The sequence below is a fragment of the Polypterus senegalus genome, chromosome 7, assembly GCF_016835505.1.
Source record: "Polypterus senegalus isolate Bchr_013 chromosome 7, ASM1683550v1, whole genome shotgun sequence".
NCBI classification, from domain to species: domain Eukaryota; kingdom Metazoa; phylum Chordata; class Cladistia; order Polypteriformes; family Polypteridae; genus Polypterus; species Polypterus senegalus.
In genome coordinates, this window is record NC_053160.1 from 185,179,341 (window position 1) to 185,202,387 (window position 23,047).

At 43.0% G+C, this 23,047-nt stretch overlaps 1 protein-coding gene across 2 annotated transcripts in view; it reads left to right on the top strand.

Annotated features, from left to right (window-relative positions):
• tmem38b (transmembrane protein 38B) overlaps positions 1 to 9,291 on the top strand; it is a 58,310-nt gene extending 49,019 nt beyond the window's left edge. For both annotated transcript variants that reach the window (XM_039759715.1, XM_039759716.1), the window contains exons 5-6: positions 2,196 to 2,313; positions 7,115 to 9,291. In XM_039759715.1, coding sequence (XP_039615649.1) covers positions 2,196 to 2,313; positions 7,115 to 7,423 — 427 coding nt within the window. In that variant the 3' untranslated portion in view covers positions 7,424 to 9,291. The remainder of the gene's footprint in view (positions 1 to 2,195; positions 2,314 to 7,114) is intronic.
• Positions 9,292 to 23,047: the final 13,756 nt, after the last annotated feature.

The window sequence follows — 23,047 nt, forward strand, 5'->3', positions numbered from 1 at the left end:
CAAGGATAGGTGTGTCAAGCTTGTGGCATCATTTTTAAAAAGACTTGAGGCTGGAATTGCTGCCAAAGGTGCATCGACAAAGTATTGAGCAAAGGCTGTGAATACTTATGTACATGGGATTTTTCAGATTTTTTATTTTTAATAAATTTGCAAAAACCTCAGGTAAACTTTTTTCACGTTGCCATTATGGGGTGTTGTGTGCAGATTTCTGAGGAAAAAAATGAATTTAATCTATTTTGGAATAAGGCTGTTACATAAGAAAATGTGGAAAAAGTGATGTGCTGTGAATGCTTTCCGGGTGCACTGTGCGTGTGTATATATCCACAAACTTATTTAGAAATTTGTTTTTTTTCCCTCTCTAAACCAAATATTTAACAGAACATATAGTTAGCAATGCAGGCTGGTAGGATGAAATTTTGGTTGTAATGTGGTTTGGAGTCTTTTTTGCTGTATTTTGCTGTTGTACAGTATCACAATAGTTGGGATTTGCTGGTTTTACACACTGAATAAAACTTGCTTGAAAAACTGATGCATTAAAACATTGGTCCTTAAACTTTTTTTTTTGGTCTCGTTTTATGGACATTTGAATGTATATTACATAACTGTCTTATTCTTGGCCAATAATAATTCGATAACAAAAACAAAAAAAATCAAATGCTTTCATTAAAATTACAATGCAGTGTAATCAGTCCAGATTTATTGCTAGTCTTGCAAAGCACTTTGGATCCTTTCTATTCTTTTCACTACACTTCAGCTCAGCGTGAATCTTGAAATGACAAAACCGATTGCATTAACGAAACGTAGATGCCATTTTGAAAAAAATAGTCATACCGTTTAAGCCAGCATCTCTCTGGTTTTACAAGCCATGATAGAACATAAATGCTGAAGAAACAGAACCACAGAAGCAAAAGCTGGATAATAAGCAGAATGTAACTTGGCAAAGTGCGGGGTTTGTCATAAGTCCACCTAAGATACCCACAGCTAGCAGAGAAGCGAGCAAGAAACGCAATGATGATGATAGAACTTTAATTGTCCCCATCAGGGAATTTGGTTTTCTATGAAGCTCTTAAAATAAATGAATGCATACATAGATAAATATATATATATACACACACATATTCTGGTATGAACACACAGTACAATGGCTAAAATGAAAGAACATTTAAAAAAGAAACACATCCTTGCACAAGAAAATCGTACCAAGAATCTGTGATAAAATTATTTACAGATTACTTTTCTTGTCACTGAAGTTCAGAAGGCACATTTTGTTAAATCAAATCCTTTGCTCCTTCAAAGTGGAAACATTAAGTAAGTTTTAAGGATTTTTTTCACTATGGGATCCAAATACTCATAAGCTCCATTATAAAACGCAAGAGTTATTTTTTAAAATGTATAAAATACACATCACTTTGAAATGCAATTTCATTGGTCGCAGTAACGTATACCATGATTGTTGTGGAGGAATATGTGCTCAATTTGTGTATATTTATTCAGGATTTACATTCTGCTCTGTTAACTTTAAATCCTAAAACTACAAAAATATATGTTGTTGTTGTTTAACAATAAGTAATGAACTGGGTTTTATATGTTAAATAGTTTCACACTAGTTATTTTATTTAAGTTTTATCCAAATCTGTATTTGTATAGGTAAAATATTTCCTTATCACATCCCACCCACCACCGCAGAAAGAGCAAAATGCTCTCCCAGCTCAAGCCTTGTTTCTCTGGGTGTGAGGTACCTGGAGTTGTATTGGGTAAATAATATATCGTTATTTGGAACACATGCATTTCATGTGTGTTCCACGTCTACAAAGATCTGTGTAGGATGACAGGAAATGCAAGAAATGTTGAACACATACCTAAAAGACCAACTTTTTTCATATTTTAGTATTAACAACAACATTTTGACATGAAGTGTATAATATGTGAAGTCCAAATCTCAAATCAGCACTTTAACAAAAGGTACAAATATAACAGAACAAGTGCGCTTATCGACACATTTACAAGACAAAAGACGCTGATGGAGAGGTGCGAGCGGATTTAAGGTGGGCTGGGATTATGAGTTTTTTCGTAGGGTTTGGTGATTCTAGTGTTAAATATAAGTTGTTTTTCAGTTTATCCTTTTAATCATTGTATTTATCTGCTGAACACATACATACAGAGCTGCTATATAACAGAACTTTGTGTTTTTCCAGTGCCACCAAAGTGACCTTGATTGGATCCGTGCTTTTCACTTTTCAGCAACGAGGAAGCCTCCCACTTGCCAAGCATCATTTCATGTTGATTTATTCTGTGTGTCTCGTTGTTTTAAAGGTAAATGTGTTTATTGTTTGCTTGCCTTTTATCCTTTGAAAGGGGATGTAATAAGGGTCAGAATGTATTCAAACCCTTTCACTGTTTTACTCATTTTGTTATGTTACAGCCATGTACTAAAATCATTTAAATGAATGTTTTCCTCTCATCTAGTATCACTCAGTACCCCAGAATATGTGGAAGAATAATTTTAAGGTAGCATAGCATTCATCTTAAAGAAACAGTATGAAGGGTCAATAATGTCGGAAACGAAATAAAGATCAACAAAGTGTACACTGAAATATAAGATTTGGTTTTGGAAAAATGCTGAGATGGTGAATTAAATAAAGAATGTACCAGAAGAAATGCTGATATAACATACAAAATTTACTGAAGGATGACTAAGAAATCAGCAGATTTACTATAAGCAACAAGAATGGACCATTGTTATATGCACAGAAATTTCAAGGGTGGGGGCTCATCTCAAAAGGTATAAGAAGAACCAGAATATAATAGACTTTTATTTTATATACTATCCTATGAAGTCATTAGACGGATTGAGAGAGCAATGAGGGGTCATGAGGTCTCTGGAAAAGGGGTGTGTGACGCTCCCAATATCTCAGCAAAAGGACGAAGGTCCAGGTCTTTAGCGTCCTGGTGCTTCCTGTCTTGATATATGGTTGCGAGACATGGACGCTATCCAGTGACCTGAGACGAAGACTGGACTCCTTCAGTACTGTGTCTCCTTGGAGCATCCTTGGGTACTTTGTGTTGCTCATGGAGACCCGAATGAGGCACAATACCTGCATTGTGAGGGAATGTTAGTTAAGACACTACGCTACGGCCATGTGGCGCGTTTCCCCAAGAGTGATCCGGCTCGTAAGATCATCATTGTTGGGGACCCAAGTGGCTAGACCAGACCAAGGGGTCGCCTACGTAACACCTGGCTGGGGCAGATAGAGGGTCATTTCCAGAGTATAAGAAGAACCAGAATATAATAGACTTTTATTTTATATACTAGGGGGCTCCGCTCGCCCACCCCCAGGTTTGATTTACCAGATATACAATGTAAAGAGTGTATTTTCTTGGGAACTGTTACATATGCATTATTTTCACTTTTTCTTTAAAAGTTTTCTAAAAACAATACTTGTCCTTAATTTCCGGCCCCGGGCGTGGTTAAATCTCTTTAACGCAGGACGTATAATGCTGCTCACGTTGTGAACAGGGGGCGGCTGAACGCATGCTAAGGATAAGTGGTTGGATCATCTGCTGGCTTGCTACCTCTGCTGCTGGCGCACTGCGTGTTCTGCTTGTCGTGCTGCGCGTCGATCATTTCAAAGCCTGTAGTGTCTCTGCCGCTCAGCGTTTTTGGTTGGGTTTCCTGAACGCATGCTAAGGAGGAGCGGTCAGATCATCAGCTGCTGCTGGCGAACTGCATGTTCTGCTTGTCGCTTGTCATTGTTTTAAGAGCTAGGAGCATATGAAGTGTGTCTGCCACAAGCATTCCAACAACTGCTAGGTTAGATGTCCGTGAATTTGATTTAAATGTCGTCACACGTGAAGTGTCTCTCGCGGGAGACGTCAGATTGTCTTCCGAGAAGATCACGTCTCGTCTCCCTAGTCTCCCTCCCAAGATTTTTTTTTTTATTATAGAGAGAAATCATTTGGGTGTAAACCAACGAACCAACCAGAGTAAAAGGTATGCATTGATTGACACTGTACGTAAATTCATTAGTTTATAAAATGAACCTCTATCCTTTCTCTGACCTCTCTGACCAGGCTGTAACGGACTGCTTTTAAAGAATGCTCCCACCAAGGCATTTAATTTAAAAGATACAATGAACAGCTTTTCTCCTGCCTGATTACTAAATTGTCCTGTTAGAGGATGTTTTATTTTTTTAATAAGATGTTAAATTTTGACCACAAATGACCAAGCGAAATGAAGATTTTGGAAATTTTTTTCAAATTTATAACAAAATTCAAAAAATATTTTCTCCTTGACATTCTGGGGTATTGTTGATTTAGATTGATAAAGGGAAGGTTTGGGGTTGGGAGGTTGAGGTGCAACATAACAAAATGTGGAATAAGTGAAAGAGTTTGAAAACTTTGAAGGTGCTGTATATACACATTTCTATGCATACACTGGAGGGTCAAAAGTTCTGGGCCCAATCTATTAAAAGAAACACCGGTAAAGTAATTCCCTTGAACGCTAATACATTTGTTACTACAGTCACAAAACATTTTTCTTGTATGCACACTGTGACTTAAGCGTTGACGTACAGCTGTTCTTTTGTCAGATTGTGTATTTTTGCCTTTGTTTCATTTTTGATATGCGTCATGTCCTGTATTTGAACTAAAGAATGGAAAGAAAATGTGCAGTTTCATTTACCTGTCAGTCAGTCATTGACTAACTAGCTTAGTCCTGAACAGGGTTTGTGGTGGGGTGATGGACCCTGTCCCAGCGAGCACAGGGGGTAAGGCAGTAGCAAACCCTTGAAAGGAAGACCAATCCATCCCAGAGCAAACACACACACAGACACCCCATCCACACACTAAGGCCAATTTAGTAACACGAGTCCACCTGACCTAACCTTTGTACTGTGGAGGAAACTGGAGGACTACCTGACTAATAAAAATCCAGAAATATATACTTGATTTTGTCCCCGATTGGAACAGGAAGCAGCGTCATCAGGTTCAGGCAGAATTTCCCGTGTTTGATCTGGCGAGTGTTCTGATAAAAACCAAGATCCAGGCCTCTAATGACCTCTTAGGCACGGCCATCAGCAGTGTCTCTGTATGTGGAGAGAGTGTCGACTTCGCCATCATAGAAGTTTACTTACCTCGGCAGTGACATTCATGTGTCTGGTGACACTACCTACGTAGTCAGTAGACGGATTGAGAGAGCATGGAGGGGTCATAAGGTCACTGGAAAGGGGTGTGTTCTGCTCCTACTCTGTTCAATGCTTGTATGGACTGGGTGGTGGGCAGGGTCATGGGGTCCAGCGGCCATTGGGCATGTGATGGTGAAGAGAGAGTCACTGATATTGACTTTACTGACGATGCTGTGATCTTCGCAAAGTCATAGGGGGCTCTGATTGGGGGTCTTGAGAGACTGAGTGAGGACTCTGAGTTTCTGGGCTTGCGAGTGTCCTGATAAAAACCAAAGAGTCAGGCCTTTAATGACTTCTTGGGCACGGCCATCAGCAGTCTGTCTGTCTGTGAAGAGAGTGTTGACCTCGTTGAGAAGTTTACTTACTTTGACAGTGACATTCATGTCTCTAGTGACTCTTCCTATGAAGTCAGTAGATGGATTGAGAGAGCAATGAGGGGTCATGAGGTCACTGGAAAGGGGTGTGTTCTGCTCCTACTCTGTTCAATGCGTGTATGGACTGGGTGGTGGGCAAGGTCGTGGGGTCCAGCGGCCATTGGGCATGTGATGGTGAAGAGAGAGTCACTGATCTTGACTTTACTGACGATGCTGTGATACAATACAGTTTATTTTTGTATAGCCCAAAATCACACAGGAAGTGCCACAATGGGCTTTAACAGGCCCTGCCTTTTGACAGCCCCCCAGCCTTGACTCTCTGAGAAGACAAGGAAAAACTCCCAATAAAAACCTTGTAGGGAAAAATGGAAGAACCCTCGGGAAAGGCAGTTCAAAGAGAGACCCCTTTCCAGGTAGGTTGGGCGTGCAGTGGGTGTTGAAAGTAGGGGGTCAATACAATACAATATACAGAACAGAACAATTCCTTAAGACAGCATAATAATACAAATTTTAGAAGTACGGTTTAACAGTAGATGATATGACATAATTCGTGATCTTCCCAAAGTCATAGGGGGCTCTGATTGGGGGTTTTGAGAGACTGAGTGAGGACTCTGAGTGTCTGGGCTTGCGAGTGTCCTGATAAAAACCAAAGAGTCAGGCCTTTAATGACTTCTTGGGCACGGCCATCAGCAGTGTGTCTGTCTGTGAAGAGAGTGTTGACCTCGTTGAGAAGTTTACTTACCTTGACAGTGACATTCACGTCTCTAGTGACTCTTCCTATGAAGTCAGTAGACGGATTGAGACAGCAATGAGGGGTCATGAGGTCTCTGGAAAGGGGTGTGTGACGCTCCCAATATCTCAGCAAAAGGACAAAGGTCCAAGTCTTTAGTGTCCTGGTGCTTCCTGTCTTGATATATGGTTGCGAGACATGGACGCTATCCAGTAGTGACCTGAGACGAAGACTGGACTCCTTCAGTACTGTGTCTCCTTGGAGCATCCTTGGGTACTTTGTGTTGCTCATGGAGACCCGAATGAGGCACAATACCTGCATTGTGAGGGAATGTTAGTTAAGACACTACGCTACGGCCATGTGGCGCGTTTCCCCAAGAGTGATCCGGCTCGTAAGATCATCCTTGTTGGGGACCCAAGTGGCTAGACCAGACCAAGGGGTCGCGCACGTAACACCTGGCTGGGGCAGATAGTGGGTCATTTCCAGAGGGTAGGACTGGACCGCGTGTCTGACTGGGGGGTTGAGAACCAGGATCCTGAGATGTTTCGTCGTGTGGTGGGTGCGGCAACATGCTGTACCAGTGCATGCTCCCCCAACTTGACTTGACTTGACTTGGTCTCCTGGAATAAAAGAAAAAGCTTTACTGCACTCTGCCATTCCCTGACTTGGCATGGAATTACCTTCTTTTGGTCCTTTTAGCTGCCTCCCATGTGTACGTGTATGACCAATAATCTGGGGGGAAAAAATCTGCATAAATCTTGTTTTTCCCATTCTCTTTAATCTCTGTTTATTTATTTATCCATCTATCTATCTATTTATCCCCCCAGGTCAGAATGATGATTGGTGGTCCCAGCATGTCTCCATTTGCTGCATTTGAGACACTTTTATTCTCCTCATTATTTGGATGGCAGAAGCAGTCAAGCGAGAAAGGAACCTCAGTTTTGACTGCTGGGAAAATGTCTCCCACAAGTTCTAGCGCAGCTTCAGCTAATGATGTCAAAGAATCCGAGGAGAGATGTTCTGATCCAGCATTGCCAGACACGAACGCCAACATTCTTGAAACTGAAAGAAAGAAGTCCTCCATCTCCGAAGAGGAGGATAAAAACGACAATATAGTAAGCAAGAAAAAAGACTGAAATTTGCAGAGTTTCGTTTTAAGTTTTCAGTCAGAGATTATATTGAATGTTTCTAAATATTCTAAAAATATTCTATTTTCTTATGGTGAGTGGTTTCGTTTAGATTATATCAGAGGACTTTCTTGGAATTGCAGCCTATTTAAAACAGTTCCTTTTTGAAGTTGTATGAAGATTTTTATTAACACCGGTGTAATTATTTATAAATAATTTTCAAACACTATTTTTAAAGTTTGCACTGATTAAAAGATAATAAAATAGATAACAAAATATGTGTAGGTTTAGTCGTATTTGTATGATAATCTATGGAAAAACCTCTTACAATCGTAATGTCATAAACATGAGAAATGACCACCAGTGGAAAAGCGGGGCTTCCCTTTGGTTAGAGTGAGGTTAGAAATGGTGGAGGGGGCATCGTGCATCACTGTGGCCAGAGGGGAGGCAGCCCCCCGCCATGTGCTTGTGACCCAGCATCAGCCACGCCATCCACAATCTTACGGTAAGCATACATGAAAGTTCTACACGCGGTCGCTACAGCTCTGTGATGTCACGCTGACCTTACAAAGCATCATGGGGCTCTGGAAAAAAAAGAATGTTTCACGAAGTTGGCAGCATATTTTCCAGAAAAATATTCAGCGAACAAGGTTACGCCAGTGAACATGGCATATTTGCAGTAAAAACAACACTATCCACACTAGTAGCTACGTTATATGACCAAAGCTTTGTGGACACCTCACCATCACACCTAAATTAGGAGATTGTAGGACATCCTGTTCTTCCACAACCCACAGGTATTACTATGGAGTCGGTCCCCATTTGTGGCTCTAACATCCCCTACTCTTTTTGGAATGTGTGTGTGGGAATTTGTGCCCATTTGGCCAAAAGCGAGCATTTGGTGAGGTCGGTTGGGATGAGAAGAGATGAATCAATTCATCCAAAATGTGTTCAACAATCGATGAGGTGCAGACCACTTTAGTTCCTCCGTTCTTTACGCAAAGAACCCTACACACATGGAGTAAATTACTAAGTAGTGTGGTGCAGAGTAGAACTTGTAAGGACCTTCAGATCTCAACTTGATGGTATTTTGGACAATCTTGTTGGGCTGAATGGCGAGAGGTTTCACTTTTGGATTTTCAATAATTTTTGCCAACCTTTCTGAAAACACGCTTACACTTTGAAATTATGGGTTATTGAGTGTAAATTGGTGGTCAAAAACAGTCAATTTATCCATTTAGAATTTAATCTCCGTAAAGTGTGCAGAAAGTGAAAGGGGTCTGAAGACTTTCTGAATCTGCTTTGTATATCGTGTGCAACAAATTTAAATTGTTTTATACTGTTGCATTGGATTGGTTCAGAAATGTGACACCACCCTCTACTTTGAGGTCCACCTTCATGAGACGCTGGATTGGTTTAGGAAGGTGACACCGCCCCCTACTTTGAGCGCCATCTTCATGAGGCATTAGATTGGTTTAGAAAGGTGACACTGCTCCCTACTATGAACTCTCACTTCATGAGGAATTGGATTGGTTTAGAAATGTGAAACCGCCCCCTACTTTGAGGTCCGCCTTCATGACGCGCTGGATTGGTTTAGGAAGGTGACACCACCCCTTACTTTGAGCACTGCCTTTATAAGTCATTGGATTGGTTGAAAATGTCACACCACCCCCTACTTTGAGCTCCATCTTCATGAGACATTGGATTGGTTGGGAGCCTTCTAATGGTTTCCATCCAGTTTTAAGCACAATTCACTCCCGCTTGTCTCCAAGTGTATCCTTTACACGTCTGGCTTCAGAGAGGCTAGCTTACCCCTGAAAACTGCTGTCCTGTCAGATTCACTGTATTCTAGTAAAAAAAAAAAAAAAATAGAGGAGCATAATAAATTAATTCCACTAGGAAAATGATTCTATCGAAACTGAAATATCTTTAACAATCCCCATCTTTGGCTAATTTACACATTTTCTTGCTTGTTGGAAGGGGTAGTGGAGATCTTTCTGTACTAGGATTTCAATGCCCTGCCAGGTTGATTAGCAGTCCTTCGCTGTCCTGTTGTGCTTCGGTCTTCCTGCCTTCAGGCTGAAACTTTTTCTCGCTTACATTTCAATCATCTGGCATTCATCTATCGCGCCTGTCATTGAGCAGCTCCTGCACGAATTTTGTCACATCTGTCAATCATCAGGTGCATCGGCTTGGGACTGCTTGTAACTGATTATGCAGTTAATTCAGAAAAACTATTTATTTAAAAAATTTTTTTTTTTTTTACAATTTGTAAAAAAGATTTTAATAAAACAAAGTTTACCCCTTTGCACGCTTTTTGGAATATAGTCCCTCATTTTAGTTTAGTTTCTTTATTGTTCGAGGGTCTCAAAGACCTCATTCTCTTTTGCACTTACTCTGATCAAAGCAAAAACACATACACTGCATATGGATCTCAGTAATGACAACCCAGCACAACTTGTGTATTAGCAAATCTGCATTTACTGGATAGCCATCCATCCAGCCTTCCATTATCTAACCCGCTATATCCTAACTACAGGGTCACGAGGCTCCGCTGAAGCCAATCCCAGCCAACACAGGGCGCAAGGCAGGAAACAAACCCCGGGCAGGGCGCCAGCCTACCACATCTATCAACAACTATCTATCTATCATAAAGTGCCTTTTAATATCTATCTATCTATCTATTATATAGTGCCTTATCTATCTATCTATCTATCTATCTATCTATATATTATATAGTGCCTTATCTATCTATCTATCTATCTGTTATATAGTACCTTTCATATCTGTCTATCTATCTATCAATGCCTTTCATACCTATCTATCCATTATCTAACCCGCTATATCCTAACTACAGGGTCACAGGGGTCTGCTCGAGCCAATCCCAGCCAACAAATGGCACAAGGCAGGAAACAAACCCCGGGCAGGGCGCCAGCCTACCACATCTATCTATCTATCTATCTATCTATCCATCCATTATCAAACCCGCTATATCCTAACTACAGGGTCACAGGGGTCCACTGGAGCCAATCTCACTGGGCGCAAGGCAGGAAACAAACCCCAGGCAGGGCGTCAGCCCACCACAGGGCACACACCAGGGACAATTTAGAATCGCCAGTGCACCTCACCTGCATGTCTTTGGACTGTGGGAGGAAATCCACACAGACACCGGGAGAACATGCAAACTCCACGCAGGGAGGACCCGGGAAGCGAACCCAGGTCTCCTAACTGCGAGGCAGCAGCTCTACCATTGTGCCACCGTGCCACCCTTTACTGGATATGTACGCTGTAGTTAGCAGCATCTCTACTTGAATTTTAACTGAGAATTGTTCACGGCGCTCTGCGGCTCCTCTCCCTGCCATCAGCAGTTTCATCATCAGCATTGAATCAAAAATGCATCATCAGCATATGGAAAGCCTGCTCAGTTGGACTGAAATTGAGTGGCTGGTTTGTCCATTCCAGACTTTTCCATTGTTTAGCTTTGATAACCTCCTGTGTCACCTCAGTAGTATCTTTTGGCTCATTATCTTGTTGTAGGATGAAGTGCCGTCCCCTGAGTTTGGAGACCTTTACTGGACCTTGAGCAGATCAGATGTTTCTCCACACCTCTGAATTCATTATGCTGTCAGCAGTCACATCAGCCACGAAGAGAAGTGTGCCAGGACCTGTGGCAGCCATACATGCCCAGGTCATAACACCCCCAGCGCCGCCATGTTCAGCAGATGAGGTGGTCTGCTTTGGACAACATTTCCTTGTTGTCTCCGCACTTTGCTCTTTGCCGTCACTCTGATGAGGCTCATCTCTGTCTCAACTGTCCACAAGACCTTTTTCTAGAATTCTGCAGGCTCTTATGTCACAAACTGTAATCTGGCCATCCTGTTTTTGTGGTTTGCATCTTGCAGCGTGGCCTCCTCTGTGTTTCTGTTCATGACGTTTTCTGCTGATAGTTGGCTCTGACACACACACACACATTAGCCCCATGATGTCTGTTTCTGGTCTGTCAGACAGGTGTTGGAGGCTTTTTCTTGACCACAGTGAGGATTTGAGGTCTTCCTTGGCCTCGCAGCCCCTTTGTGATGACTGAGCCTAGCAGTGTGTTCTTTCTTCTTCATGATATTCCAGACAGTTGATTTTTTTAACCCTAACCCTCAACCTAACCTAAGGTGTCACTGGTGTCTCTGATGGTTTAGTTCTTATTCTCCCACCTCATGATGGCTTCTTTGACTTTCACTGGTACAGCACTTGTCCTCATGTTGAGCAATGGCAGCTACAGACTCCAAAGAGCAGAAGTGAGCCGAGGTGTCTGATGAAGCCATAAAACCCACCTGAGGAATCACAAACACCTCTGATGCCGTTTGTCCCTAACATTATGGTGCCCTGACTGTGTTGTGACTGAAATGTCTTAAATGAAAGGGGATGCAGTGTGATGTCGTTGATGTTGATTTGGCCTGCAGAGATAACACAGGTGGGTTTAGTGCACCCTGCCACCCCCTGGCCTGGCGAGTAATTACCTCCACTTGGTCCACTTCCGCTCTTTCCTAACCGCATGTGTGTGACACCCTCTACAATAGCAGCGGTTGCCTTCTACTGAACTTTTCAGGTGCCTCCTCCATCATAGGCTGTATTAATAATGGAGATGAGTCAGAGTACTGGAAGGTTGTGGTCTTGTGGCGCAGGCTGAGCTGCCTGGAACTCAACATCAGTAGGACAGAAGAACTGGTGGTGGTGGACTTCCAATGTGATATGGACCCTCTGAGACCAGTCACCATCCAGGGGGAGGACGTGGACGGGGGTACAGAGCTACAGTTGTGGCCAAAATTATTAGCCCCCCTTATGAAATTAGGCCACACTCCTGATTCCAATATGAAAATGACCATTAACAACAAATGTTTGTCTTTTAAAGCGTATCTGTGTCCAAAATAACAGGGTCCACTAATTGTAGTTTGGATATTTTATTGACACACTGAGTGGAAACAAGAAAGGGCAAAAATGAGACATCCAAAATTATTAGCCCCATGCCCATTAATAGTCAATACTGTACCCTTTTTGAGCCACAACTGACCACAATCTATTAGAGTAGGTCTTTACTAGATTAGCACAGGTCTCCTGAGGGATTTTGGTCCATACCTCCATTGCAAATTGTTCTAGCTGGTCCAAATTGCGTGGTTTCCGAGCATAGACATTCACTTTGAGCACTCGCCACAGATTCTCAATGGGATTGAGGTCTGGGCTCTGTGCGGGCCACTCCAAGATCTTGGTTTGGTATCCTTGAAAAACTGTTGAACTAATTTTGATGTATGCTTTGGGTCATTGTCTTGTTGGAAGACCCAGCGACAACCTAAGCCTAGACTACGAGCAGATTTCTGCATATTCTCCCTCAGAATGTCAACATAATTTTCTTTTTTCATGATGCCATGCACCCGAACAAGGCTCCCTGTGCCTGAGGCTGCAAAACAGCCCCACAGCATGATGCTCCCACCACCATGTTTAACTGTGGCAACTGTGTTCCTAGGGTTGAAGGCCTGTCCCTTTCTTCGCCAAACATAAGCAACATCCATGTGCCCAAACAGTTCCAGTTTAGTCTAATCAGACCAAAGCACAGACTTCCAAAAATCATCTTTACATTTCAAATGTTCACGGGCAAACCTCAGTCGGGCTGTGATGTGCCGCTCTTTGAGTAAAGGGGGTTCTTCTGGGATGATGGCCGTGAAGCCCACCACGGTGAAGAGCCCTCACAACTGTGTTCCTTGAAACATCAACTCCAGAAGAGGCCAGGTCAGCAACAATCATCTTGGCAGATGTCCGGGGTTCCTTGCTGACATCTCTGACTATTTTTCTCTCCAGAGTTCTTGAAATCTTGCGCTTACGGCCACAGCCAGGTTTGTTTCTAACAGAATTTGTCTCCTTGTACTTGGCAATGATGCAACGTACAGCAGTTCTAGACACTGTGAATCGCTTGGAAATGGCAGTGTAGCCTTGCCCCTTATCATGAGCCTCTACTATCTTCTTTCTGAGCTCCAGACTGATTTCTTTTGTCTTTGGCATGGTCAGTAACAGTAGTCCCTCTCAGGTGTTCAAGAGCCCTGTTCCTTGGGAGTCTTTTTATGCTGACTGAGTGTTGTTAAGCCAATTGACTGCACAGGTGTGGTTTCAAAGCTGATTGGTTAATTAGTGTAGGTGTGTTTTGAAAGCAAACATTAACATGAGGCTAATATGTTTGACCACCCCATTTTTTACTATATTTGATATAAAGCAAGACTAAAAATATATTTTATATTACAAAATGTATCAAAAGCTAGAAAAATAGCACTGGCGGATGTTTGATTATATCAAGTTTTATCAATGTTGCTAACTTTGGGAAGAAGTTTAGAAAAATGTTCCATGATTCCAGGGGGGCTAATAATTTTGGCCTCAACTGTATATGTACCAGCAAACTGGACTGGTCTGACAACACAGTGACACTGGACAGGGAGGACCAGAGCAGACTGGACTTCCTGAGGTGACTCAGGTCTTTTGATGTGGGCATCAAGCTGCTAGAAATTTAAAGAAAAAATAAAAGTATATTTCCTCAGTCCACAGAGAGGACCACAATACACTCCTAGAGTAATGAACCCTTTGTACTTCTGGAAGCACAATGTCCTCTTTTGTCTTCCCATTCCATTCTTTACCATATCTTAGATTACTCCTAATCTAATAAACCTGAACTTGAGCTTGGTCTGCTCTAACAACACCCACCATGAAGCTTTATTGTCTAGGCATTGCACAGCATTCTCCACCAGGGGGCATCGAGCATAAGGATTGCTCCTGTTTTCAATGCCACTTGATCTTCAGCTGAATGAAGTTTGACGGAGGCAGCCAAAGGCCTGCTGTATTCTCTCCTTTCTCTGATTAGAATGGGAGCTGCCAACCAACAATGTGAAGGCACTGATTGCTGTTTAAAAAAAAAAAGAAAAAGAAATGAAAGTCGCTCTTCGATTCACGCTCGCTCTCCTGATTTCCTTTCAGTAGGAAGCACAGAAATCTACAATGCCTTTTTTTTTTATTATTTCTTACAGTAGGAAGCCACACGCGTGTGATTGAAATGTCGGCTTCCATGCTTTGCAGATCACTTATATGCTGTTGTTCTGAAACTACGGCGCGTACGGCGCGTCCTGCACATTGCAGACAGAGCAATAGGGCCCAGGCTTTGTCAAAGAAAATTAGTGACAGATTCTTGGCTGTTTTGTTCAAAGTAATTTACAAAGAGCATTAACCATTGTGCCCACCGTGCCACCCTCAATGTCATCAGCTGTATAGAAGAAACCATTACAAACCTCTGGAGACTGACTCTTTCAAATCAGCTTTGATGAAGATGACTGTCCTGAAAGCTGCAGCCCGATTAGCACTGATGGAGAAGGCCGGCGGCTTTGGATTCCTCAGGGTACAGACATCTGAAATCCTAGGTTCACAATGAATTATTCTTAAGGAATATTCAGCTTTTCTAATTTTTTTTTTTTCTGTATTTGATCTTATTACGTATTCTAGCTGTGTTACCCATCTAAGATGGGTTAAAATCTAAACAATCAGCGTAGACCTCAGCATTAACATTTTCAGTGCACCATCTGTTAAAATGTATCGTAATACAATGCATTGCCTTTGTTATTCCAACAGATGGCACATAACAAACATTTGCAGAAAAATTTGTTTGTGATGTACCATCTGTTGGAATGACAAATTCGATGCATTTGTCTTTGTTACATACAGTGGGATGCAAAAGTTTGGGCAACCTTGTTAATAGTCATTATTTTCCTGTATAAATCGTTGGTTGTTACGATAACAAATGTCAGTTAAATATATCATATAGGAGACACACACAGTGATATTTGAGAAGTGAAATGAAGTTTATTGGATTTACAGAAAGTGTGCAATAATTGTTCAAACAAAATCAGGCAGGTGTATAAATTTGGACACCACAAACAAGAAATGAAATCAATATTTAGTAGATCCGCCTTTTGCAGAAATTCCAGCCTCTAAACGCTTCCTGTAGGTTCCAATGAGAGTCTGGATTGTGGTTGAAGGTATTTTGGACCATTCCTCTTTACAAAACATCTCTAGTTCATTCAGGTTTGATGGCTTCCGAGCATGGACAGCTCTCTTTAACTCACACCACAGATTTTCAATTCTATTCAGGTCTGGGGACTGAGATGGCCATTCCAGAACGTTGTACTTGTTCCTCTGCATGAATGCCTTAGTGGATTTTGAGCAGTGTTTCGGGTCGTTGTCTTGTTGAAAGATCCAGCCCCGGCGGGCAGCTTCAGCTTTGTCACTGATTCCTGGACATTGGTCTCCAGAATCTGCTGATACTGAGTGGAATCCATGCGTCCCTCAACTTTGACAAGATTCCCAGTCCCTGCACTGGCCACACAGCCCCACAGCATGATGGAACCACCACCATATTTTACTGTAGGTAGCAGGTGTTTTTCTTGGAATGCTGTGTTCTTTTTCCTCCATGCATAACGCCCTTGTTATGCCCAAATAACTCATTTTAGTTTCATCAGTCCACAGCACCTTATTCCAAAATGAAGCTGGCTTGTCCAAATGTGCTTGAGCAGACCTCAAGCGGCTCTGTTTGTGCTTCCTCTTCATCACTCTCGCATACAGCATCTCCTTGTGTAAAGTGCGCGAATGGCTGAACGATGCCCAGTGACTCCATCTGCTGCAAGATGATGTTGTAGGTCTTTGGTGCTGGTCTGTGGGTTGACTCTGACTGTTCTCACCATTCTGTCTATCCGAAATCTTTCTTGGTCTGCCACTTCGAGCCTTAACTTGAACTGAGCGTCTGGTCTTCCATTTCCTCAATATGTTCCTAACTGTGGAAACAGACAGCTTCAATCTCTGGGACAGCTTTCTGTATCCTTCCCCTAAACCATGATGGTGAACAATCTTTGTCTTCAGGTCATTTGAGAGTTGTTTTGTGACCCCCATGTTGCTACTCTTCAGAGAAAATGAAAGGAGGAGGAAACTTACAATTGACCCCTTAAATACTCGGATTCACCTGTCTGTGTATGTAGGTCAGGGGTCACTGAGCTTACCAAGCCAATTGGAGTTCCAATAATTAGTTCAAAAAGTTTGGGAATCAATAAAATGACAACGGTGCCCAAATTTATGCACCTGCCTGATTTTGTTTGAACAATTATTACACACTTTCTGTAAATCCAATAAACTTCATTTCACTTCTCAGATATCACTGTGTGTGTCTCCTATATGATAGATTTAACTGACATGTTTTATCGTAACAACCAACGATTTATACAGGAAAATAATGACTATTAACAAGGTGGCCCAAACTTTTGCATCCCACTGTACCATTATGTTTGGGATTCATAAACGCAATATTACTGTTTGTGATGTACAACCTATCTACGAGGTGCGATCCAAAAGTTCCCAGAATGCATTTATTTAAAAGCATACACACCAAATAACAATTAATGGTGAACATTTCCTTCAAAATAGTCACCCGCTGAGTTGATACACCAGTCCCAGCGAGATTTCAACCTTTCGAAGCACCTCTGGAAGTCGTTTTGTGTCCGTGTGTTCAAGACGTCGGTTGTTACCACTTGGATCTCCTCCACCGTCTCAAATCTGCGTCCCTTGAGCCTCATCTTCATCTTAGGAATTAAAAAAAAAAAAAAATCAGGGGAGTACGGAGGGTGGCGAATGGCAGTAAACTTTGTAGAAGCCAAAAATTCACGCGCAATCAGATATGTGTGAGCTGGTGCCTTGTCGTGATGCAAAAGAAGTGACTTGTCAGCCCACATCTGAGGACGTGTTCGGAGAATTCAATTTCGCGAACGCCTTAGAACATCCCTGTAGAACGCTCCATACGCCGTCTGTCCTTGTGGATGACACCCTTCACATCAAAGAAGCAAACGAGCATTGACTTTGTGTTGCTGTGAACTTGTTGAGCTTTTCTGGGTCTTTCAAATCACTCGTTTTCACGAGCAACCCTTCACAGACACAACCGAAGTTTAAACGAGAACTGCGACTTGAGAAAAACAACTGCGCTGACGTTATAACGCGTGATAACAGCTCTCAAGGACAACTTGAACTGCTATCTAGCGGCAATTGATATAACCAAACCCTTCTGGCTGCAGAATAAATGCATTCTGGGAACTTTTGGATCGCACCTCGTATATATCATTTGGTATGGGATTTGTAAAAGCACTGTTAATTTTTGAGATGTGCCATCTGTTGGAGTGACAAGTGCAATACGCATGAGTCTGTTATACACCATTTGGTATGGGATTCTTACAAAACAGAATTAATGTTTGTAATGTCTCATCTGTTGCAATGAAAAGTGCCTCTGTTATACACCATTTGGTATGGGATTTGTAAAAATGCAGTGTTAACGTTTGAGATGCGCCATTTGCTGGAGTGACAAATACAATACATATGCCTCTGTTATATATCATTTGGCATTAGATTAGTAAAAGCAGTGTTAATGTTTGCGATGTGCCATCTGTTGGAATGACACATGTAATGCACCTCTCTGTTATATGCCATTTGGTTTGGGATTTGTAAAAGCAATGTCAATGCTTGTAATGCACCATCTGTTGGAATGTAAAATACAATGCATATGTCTCTGTTATATACTGTTTGTTATGGGATTTATAAAAGCAGCATTAATGTTTGCGATGCGCCATATGTTGGAATGAAAAATACAGGTGCTGGTCATAAAATGAGAATATCATGACAAAGTTGATTTATTTCAGTAATTCCATTCAAAAAGTGAAACTTGTATATTAGATTCATTCATTACACACAGACTGATGTATTTCAAATGTTTAGTTCTTTTAATTTTGATGATTATAACTGACAACTAAATTCAGTATCTCAGAAAATTCGAATATTGTGAGAAGGTTCAATATTGAAGACACCTGGTGCCACACTCACTCTAATCAGCTAATTAACTCTTAAATGGTCTCTCAGTCGAGTTCTGTAGGCTACACAATCACGGGGAAGACTGCTGACTTGACAGTTGTCCAAAAGACGACCATTGACACCTGGCACAAGGAGGGCAAGACACAAAAGGTCACTGCTAAAGAGGCTGGCTGTTCACAGAGCTCTGTGTCCAAGCACATTAATGGAGAGGCGAAGGGAAGGACAAGATGTGGTAGAACAAATTGTACAAGCAATAGGGATAACCGCTTGTACCCTGGAGAGGATTGTGAAACAAAACTGTGGGGGAGATTCAGAAAGAGTGGCCTGCAGCTGGAGTCAGTGCTTCAAGGACCACCAGGCACAGACGTATGTAAGACATGGGCTTCAGCTGTCGCATTGCTTGTGTCAAGCCACTCTTGAACAAGAGACAGCGTCAGAAGCGTCTCGCCTGGGCTGCTGCTGAGTGTCCAAAGTTATGTTCTCTGATGGAAGTAAATTTTGCATTTCCTTTGGAAATCAAGTTCCCAGAGTCTGGAGGAAGAGAGGAGAGGCACAGAATCCACGTTGCTTGAGGTCCAGTGTAAAGTTTCCACAGTCTGTGATGGTTTGGGGTGCCATGTCATCTGCTGGTGTTGGTCCATTGTGTTTTCTGAGGTCCAGGGTCAACATAGCCATCTATCAGGAAGTTTTAGAGAACTTCATGCTTCCTGCTGCTGAGAAACTTTATGGAGATGCAGATTTCATTTTCCAACAGGACCTGGCACCTGCACACAGTGCCAAAGCTACCAGTACCTGGTTTAAGGACCATGGTATCCCTGTTCTTGATTGGCCAGCAAACTCGCCTGATTTTAACCCTATAGTATGTAAAAGGCGCTATATAGCGCTCGACCCAGCACAGACTAACGCAGAGGCACGTGTAAAACAAATAGGTTTTTTATTTAATTTCTTCAGCTGTGGGGCACGCCTTCCTCGCGTCCCACAGGCCCAACACAGTCCCAAAAGCACACAACAGACTTCATACAACCCTTCCTGGCACCACCACTCCTCCCAGGCAACCTCGTCCTCTTCCTCCCGATTCTGCCCTCGACTGAAGGAGGGTTTGCCCTTTTATGGTCCACCCAGCAGTGCTCCAGGTGCCTGACCAGCTGGTCTTAATTGCACCTCCGGGTGGGGCTGGGAAGTCGTCCATTGTGGCGGCTGGCTCTCCGCAGCACTCCCTAGCGGCCACCCTATCTCCCAACTGGGCTGTGGTGGACTCCTTGTCCCATGGAGCCACGGGGGAGACTGAGGAAGGACCCACGGCCAGGGAGGCTGCCCCCAGGTGCCCCGGGGGAGGCATTGCACTGTCCATTGGCTCCCCCGGGACGTATGCAGCAGAGGCGTCCCAGCCGGGCATGGTACCCGGCTGTCCGTCATAGGTATTGTGAAGAGGAAGATGCAAAAATTCAGAAGAGCTGAAGGCCACAATCAGAGCAACATGGGCTCTCCTAACACCTGAGCAGTGCCACAGACTGATCGACTCCATGCCACGCCGCATTGCTGCAGTAATCCAGGCCAAAGGAGCCCCCACTAAATATTGAGTGCTGTACCTGCTCATACTTTTCATGTTCATACCTTTCAGTTGGCCAACATTTCTAAAAATCCTTTTTTTGCATTGGTCTTAATTGATATTCTAATTTTCCGAGATACTGAATTTGAGACTTTCATTAGTTGTCAGTTATAATCATTAAAATTAAAAGAAATAAACATTTGAAATACATCAGTCTGTGTGTAATGAATGAATCTAATATACAAGTTTCACTTTTTGAATGGAATTACTGAAATAAATCAACTTTGTCATGATATTCTCATTTTATGACCAGCACCTGTATAATACATACGCCTCTGTTAAAAATACCATTTGGCATGAGATTTGTGAAAGATTTGTACAGCGTCATCTGTTGGAATGAAAAAATCCAATTCATATGTCTCTTTTATATACTTTTTGTTTTGTGATTCATAAAAGTAATGATAATGTTTGCAGTGGACCATATGTTGGAATGACAAATGCAATGCATATGCCTCTGTTATATACCACCTGGTATGGGATTCGTAAAAGCAGCGTTAAAGTTTGGGATGCACCATCTGTTGGAATGACAAATGCCATGTATTTCATTACTAAAAAAACATTTGTGATGTGCCATCAGTTGTAATGACAGTGACATAGCAATCAGATGGACACACACAGATACACAGCCACACAGATGCTTGTCTTTTTATTAAGGTGGATCATTAAAATTGTGGGTTTGCGTCCAGATGGACTTTGTAGTGGACTAATCCTGCGACACCAGAAGTGTAAGAGATGTGTGTGGAGAAAACTATGAGTGAATATTACTAAAAAGTGGGTGGGAACAAAACCAATCCAACGCCTCATGAAGGCGGAGCTCAGAATAGGGGTGGGGATTAAAACAGCAAAGAGTGACAGTGAGCTTGTTAACCTCATCCGATGGGCAGCAAGCCTGTGGTCACAACGGATAAGCCATCCGTCGTCAAAAAGACCCCATCAAACCTATAAATATGTGTTGAGTGTATGGAGAACACATTACATGTGTGAAAATTAAAACGTAACCTTTTGTGAAGGAAAAGCCTTTTCATAAAACCAGATTCAGCTTTTTCATTCACAGCCATCACTGGGCTAGCGGTGAAAGTGGACGATGCCCTGGCCACCGGCTGTAGGGGACGTCTGTCACTGTCAGTTACGACGATACGGCCTCGGTCAACCTGAGGTTAAATGAAACAGCAGCTACGTCCACTGTAAGATATGCACTCCAACTAAACGGTGGGCCGACCCACCCAGTTAAAAGGAGATGTAAAGAACTGCCATTAGGCGTGTTCTTAAAGAAGATTCACAGGAGATGTCATTTTCAGTTCTCAGGACATTGAAGCGGTAAATGTGACTAATGACACTGATGACACTCCAGCAGAACCACAGATTGTCAACCAACGTGTCACTGGATGTCTAAATGGATAGTTGAAGTAATTTAGCATGACTGTTGCGAGATATTCCACGCGGGGACTGGCGTCACAGACGGAGCTGTACTGGGATCCTGACCCAGCCGGGATGCCTGTGGCATGGAATGACAGGAGAAAACAACGTGTTGAGGCCACTGTCTTCCCTAACACGCTAGATGGCAGCCCTCGTAGGTTACGGCACCCCTACAGGGCACATTGTGAAGTTGGTGGGATCTTCTGTAGCACTTAGGTCACTCGCGCTCCAGGAATTCAAAGCAGGAGCAACCGAAGGGTTCCTTGACGTCAATCTGCAGATGCTATCGTGAAGGTGGTGGGTTCTTGTGATGCTATTTGCTCCCAGAATGCTCAGCAGGAGCAAATGAAGGGCTTCAGGAGATCAATCTGCAAACACCAGTGAGTAGGTGTTAGGATCTGCTGCAGTGCCCCCAGTCACTCCTGCTCCCAGAATGCTCTGCAGCAGTGACCAAAGGGCTACAGAACATCGTTCTCCAGATGCCATGTCTGCAGATGACAGTGGGAAGGTCGTTGGGTCTCCTGGAGCCCTTTGGTTGCTTCTATTCCCAGAATGCTCAGCAGGAGCAACCGAAGGGCTCCAAAACGTCAATCTGCAAATGCCAGTGTAAAGGTGGTGGGGTCTTCTGTAGCACTCTCAGAATAGTCAGTATGAGCAACCAGAGGGTTTCAGGAGGTCAGTATGCAGACACCATGGTGAAGGTGGTAGGATCTTCTATAACCCCTCTGTACTGTCCCCAGAATGCTCAGCAGCAGCAAACAAAGGGCTACAGAACATTGTTTTGCAAATGCCAGTGTGAAGGTAGTGGGATATCCTGGAGCCCTTTGGTCGTTTCTACTCCGAGAATGATCTACAGGAGTGACTGAAAGGCTTCAAGAGGTCAATCTGCAGACATTAGTGAGAAAGTGTTGGAATCTCCAGCAGCACCCCCAGTCACTCCTGCTTCCAGAATGCTCAGCAGCAGCATCCAAAGGACTACAGAACATCATACTGCAGATGCCATTGTGAAGGTGGTGGGATATTCTGTAGCTCTTTGATCACTCATGTTCCCAGAATACTCAGCAGGAACAACCGAAGGGCTTCAGGAGGTCAATGTGCAAATGCCATTGTGAAGGTTGTGGGATCTTCTGTAGCCCCTCTGTCCTGCTCCCAGAATGCTCAGCAGCAGTGACCAAAGGGCTACAGAACATTGTACTGCAGACGCCATGGTGAAGGTGGTAGGATCTTCTGTAGCCTCTTTGTTCTGTTCGGAAGAATGCTCAGCAACAGCAAACAAAGGGCTACAGAACATCATTCTCCAGGTGCCAGTGTGAAGGTGGTGGAATCTCCTGGAGCCCATTGGTCACACCTTCTCCCAGAATTCTCAGCAGGAGCAACCAAAGGGCTTCAGAAGATCAATCTGCAGATACTAGTGAGAAGTTATTGGGATCTCCTGAAGCCCCAAAGTCACTCCTGCTCCAAGAATGCTCAGCAGCAGTGACCAAAGGGCTACAGAACATTGTACTGCAGACGCCATGGTGAAGGTGGTAGGATCTTCTGTAGCCCCTTTGTCCTGTTCCCAGAATGCTCAGCAACAGCAAACAAAGGCCTACAGAACATCATTCTCCAGGTGCCAGTGTGAAGGTGGTGGAATCTCCTGGAGCCCATTGGTCACACCTTCTCCCAGAATTCTCAGCAGAAGCAACCAA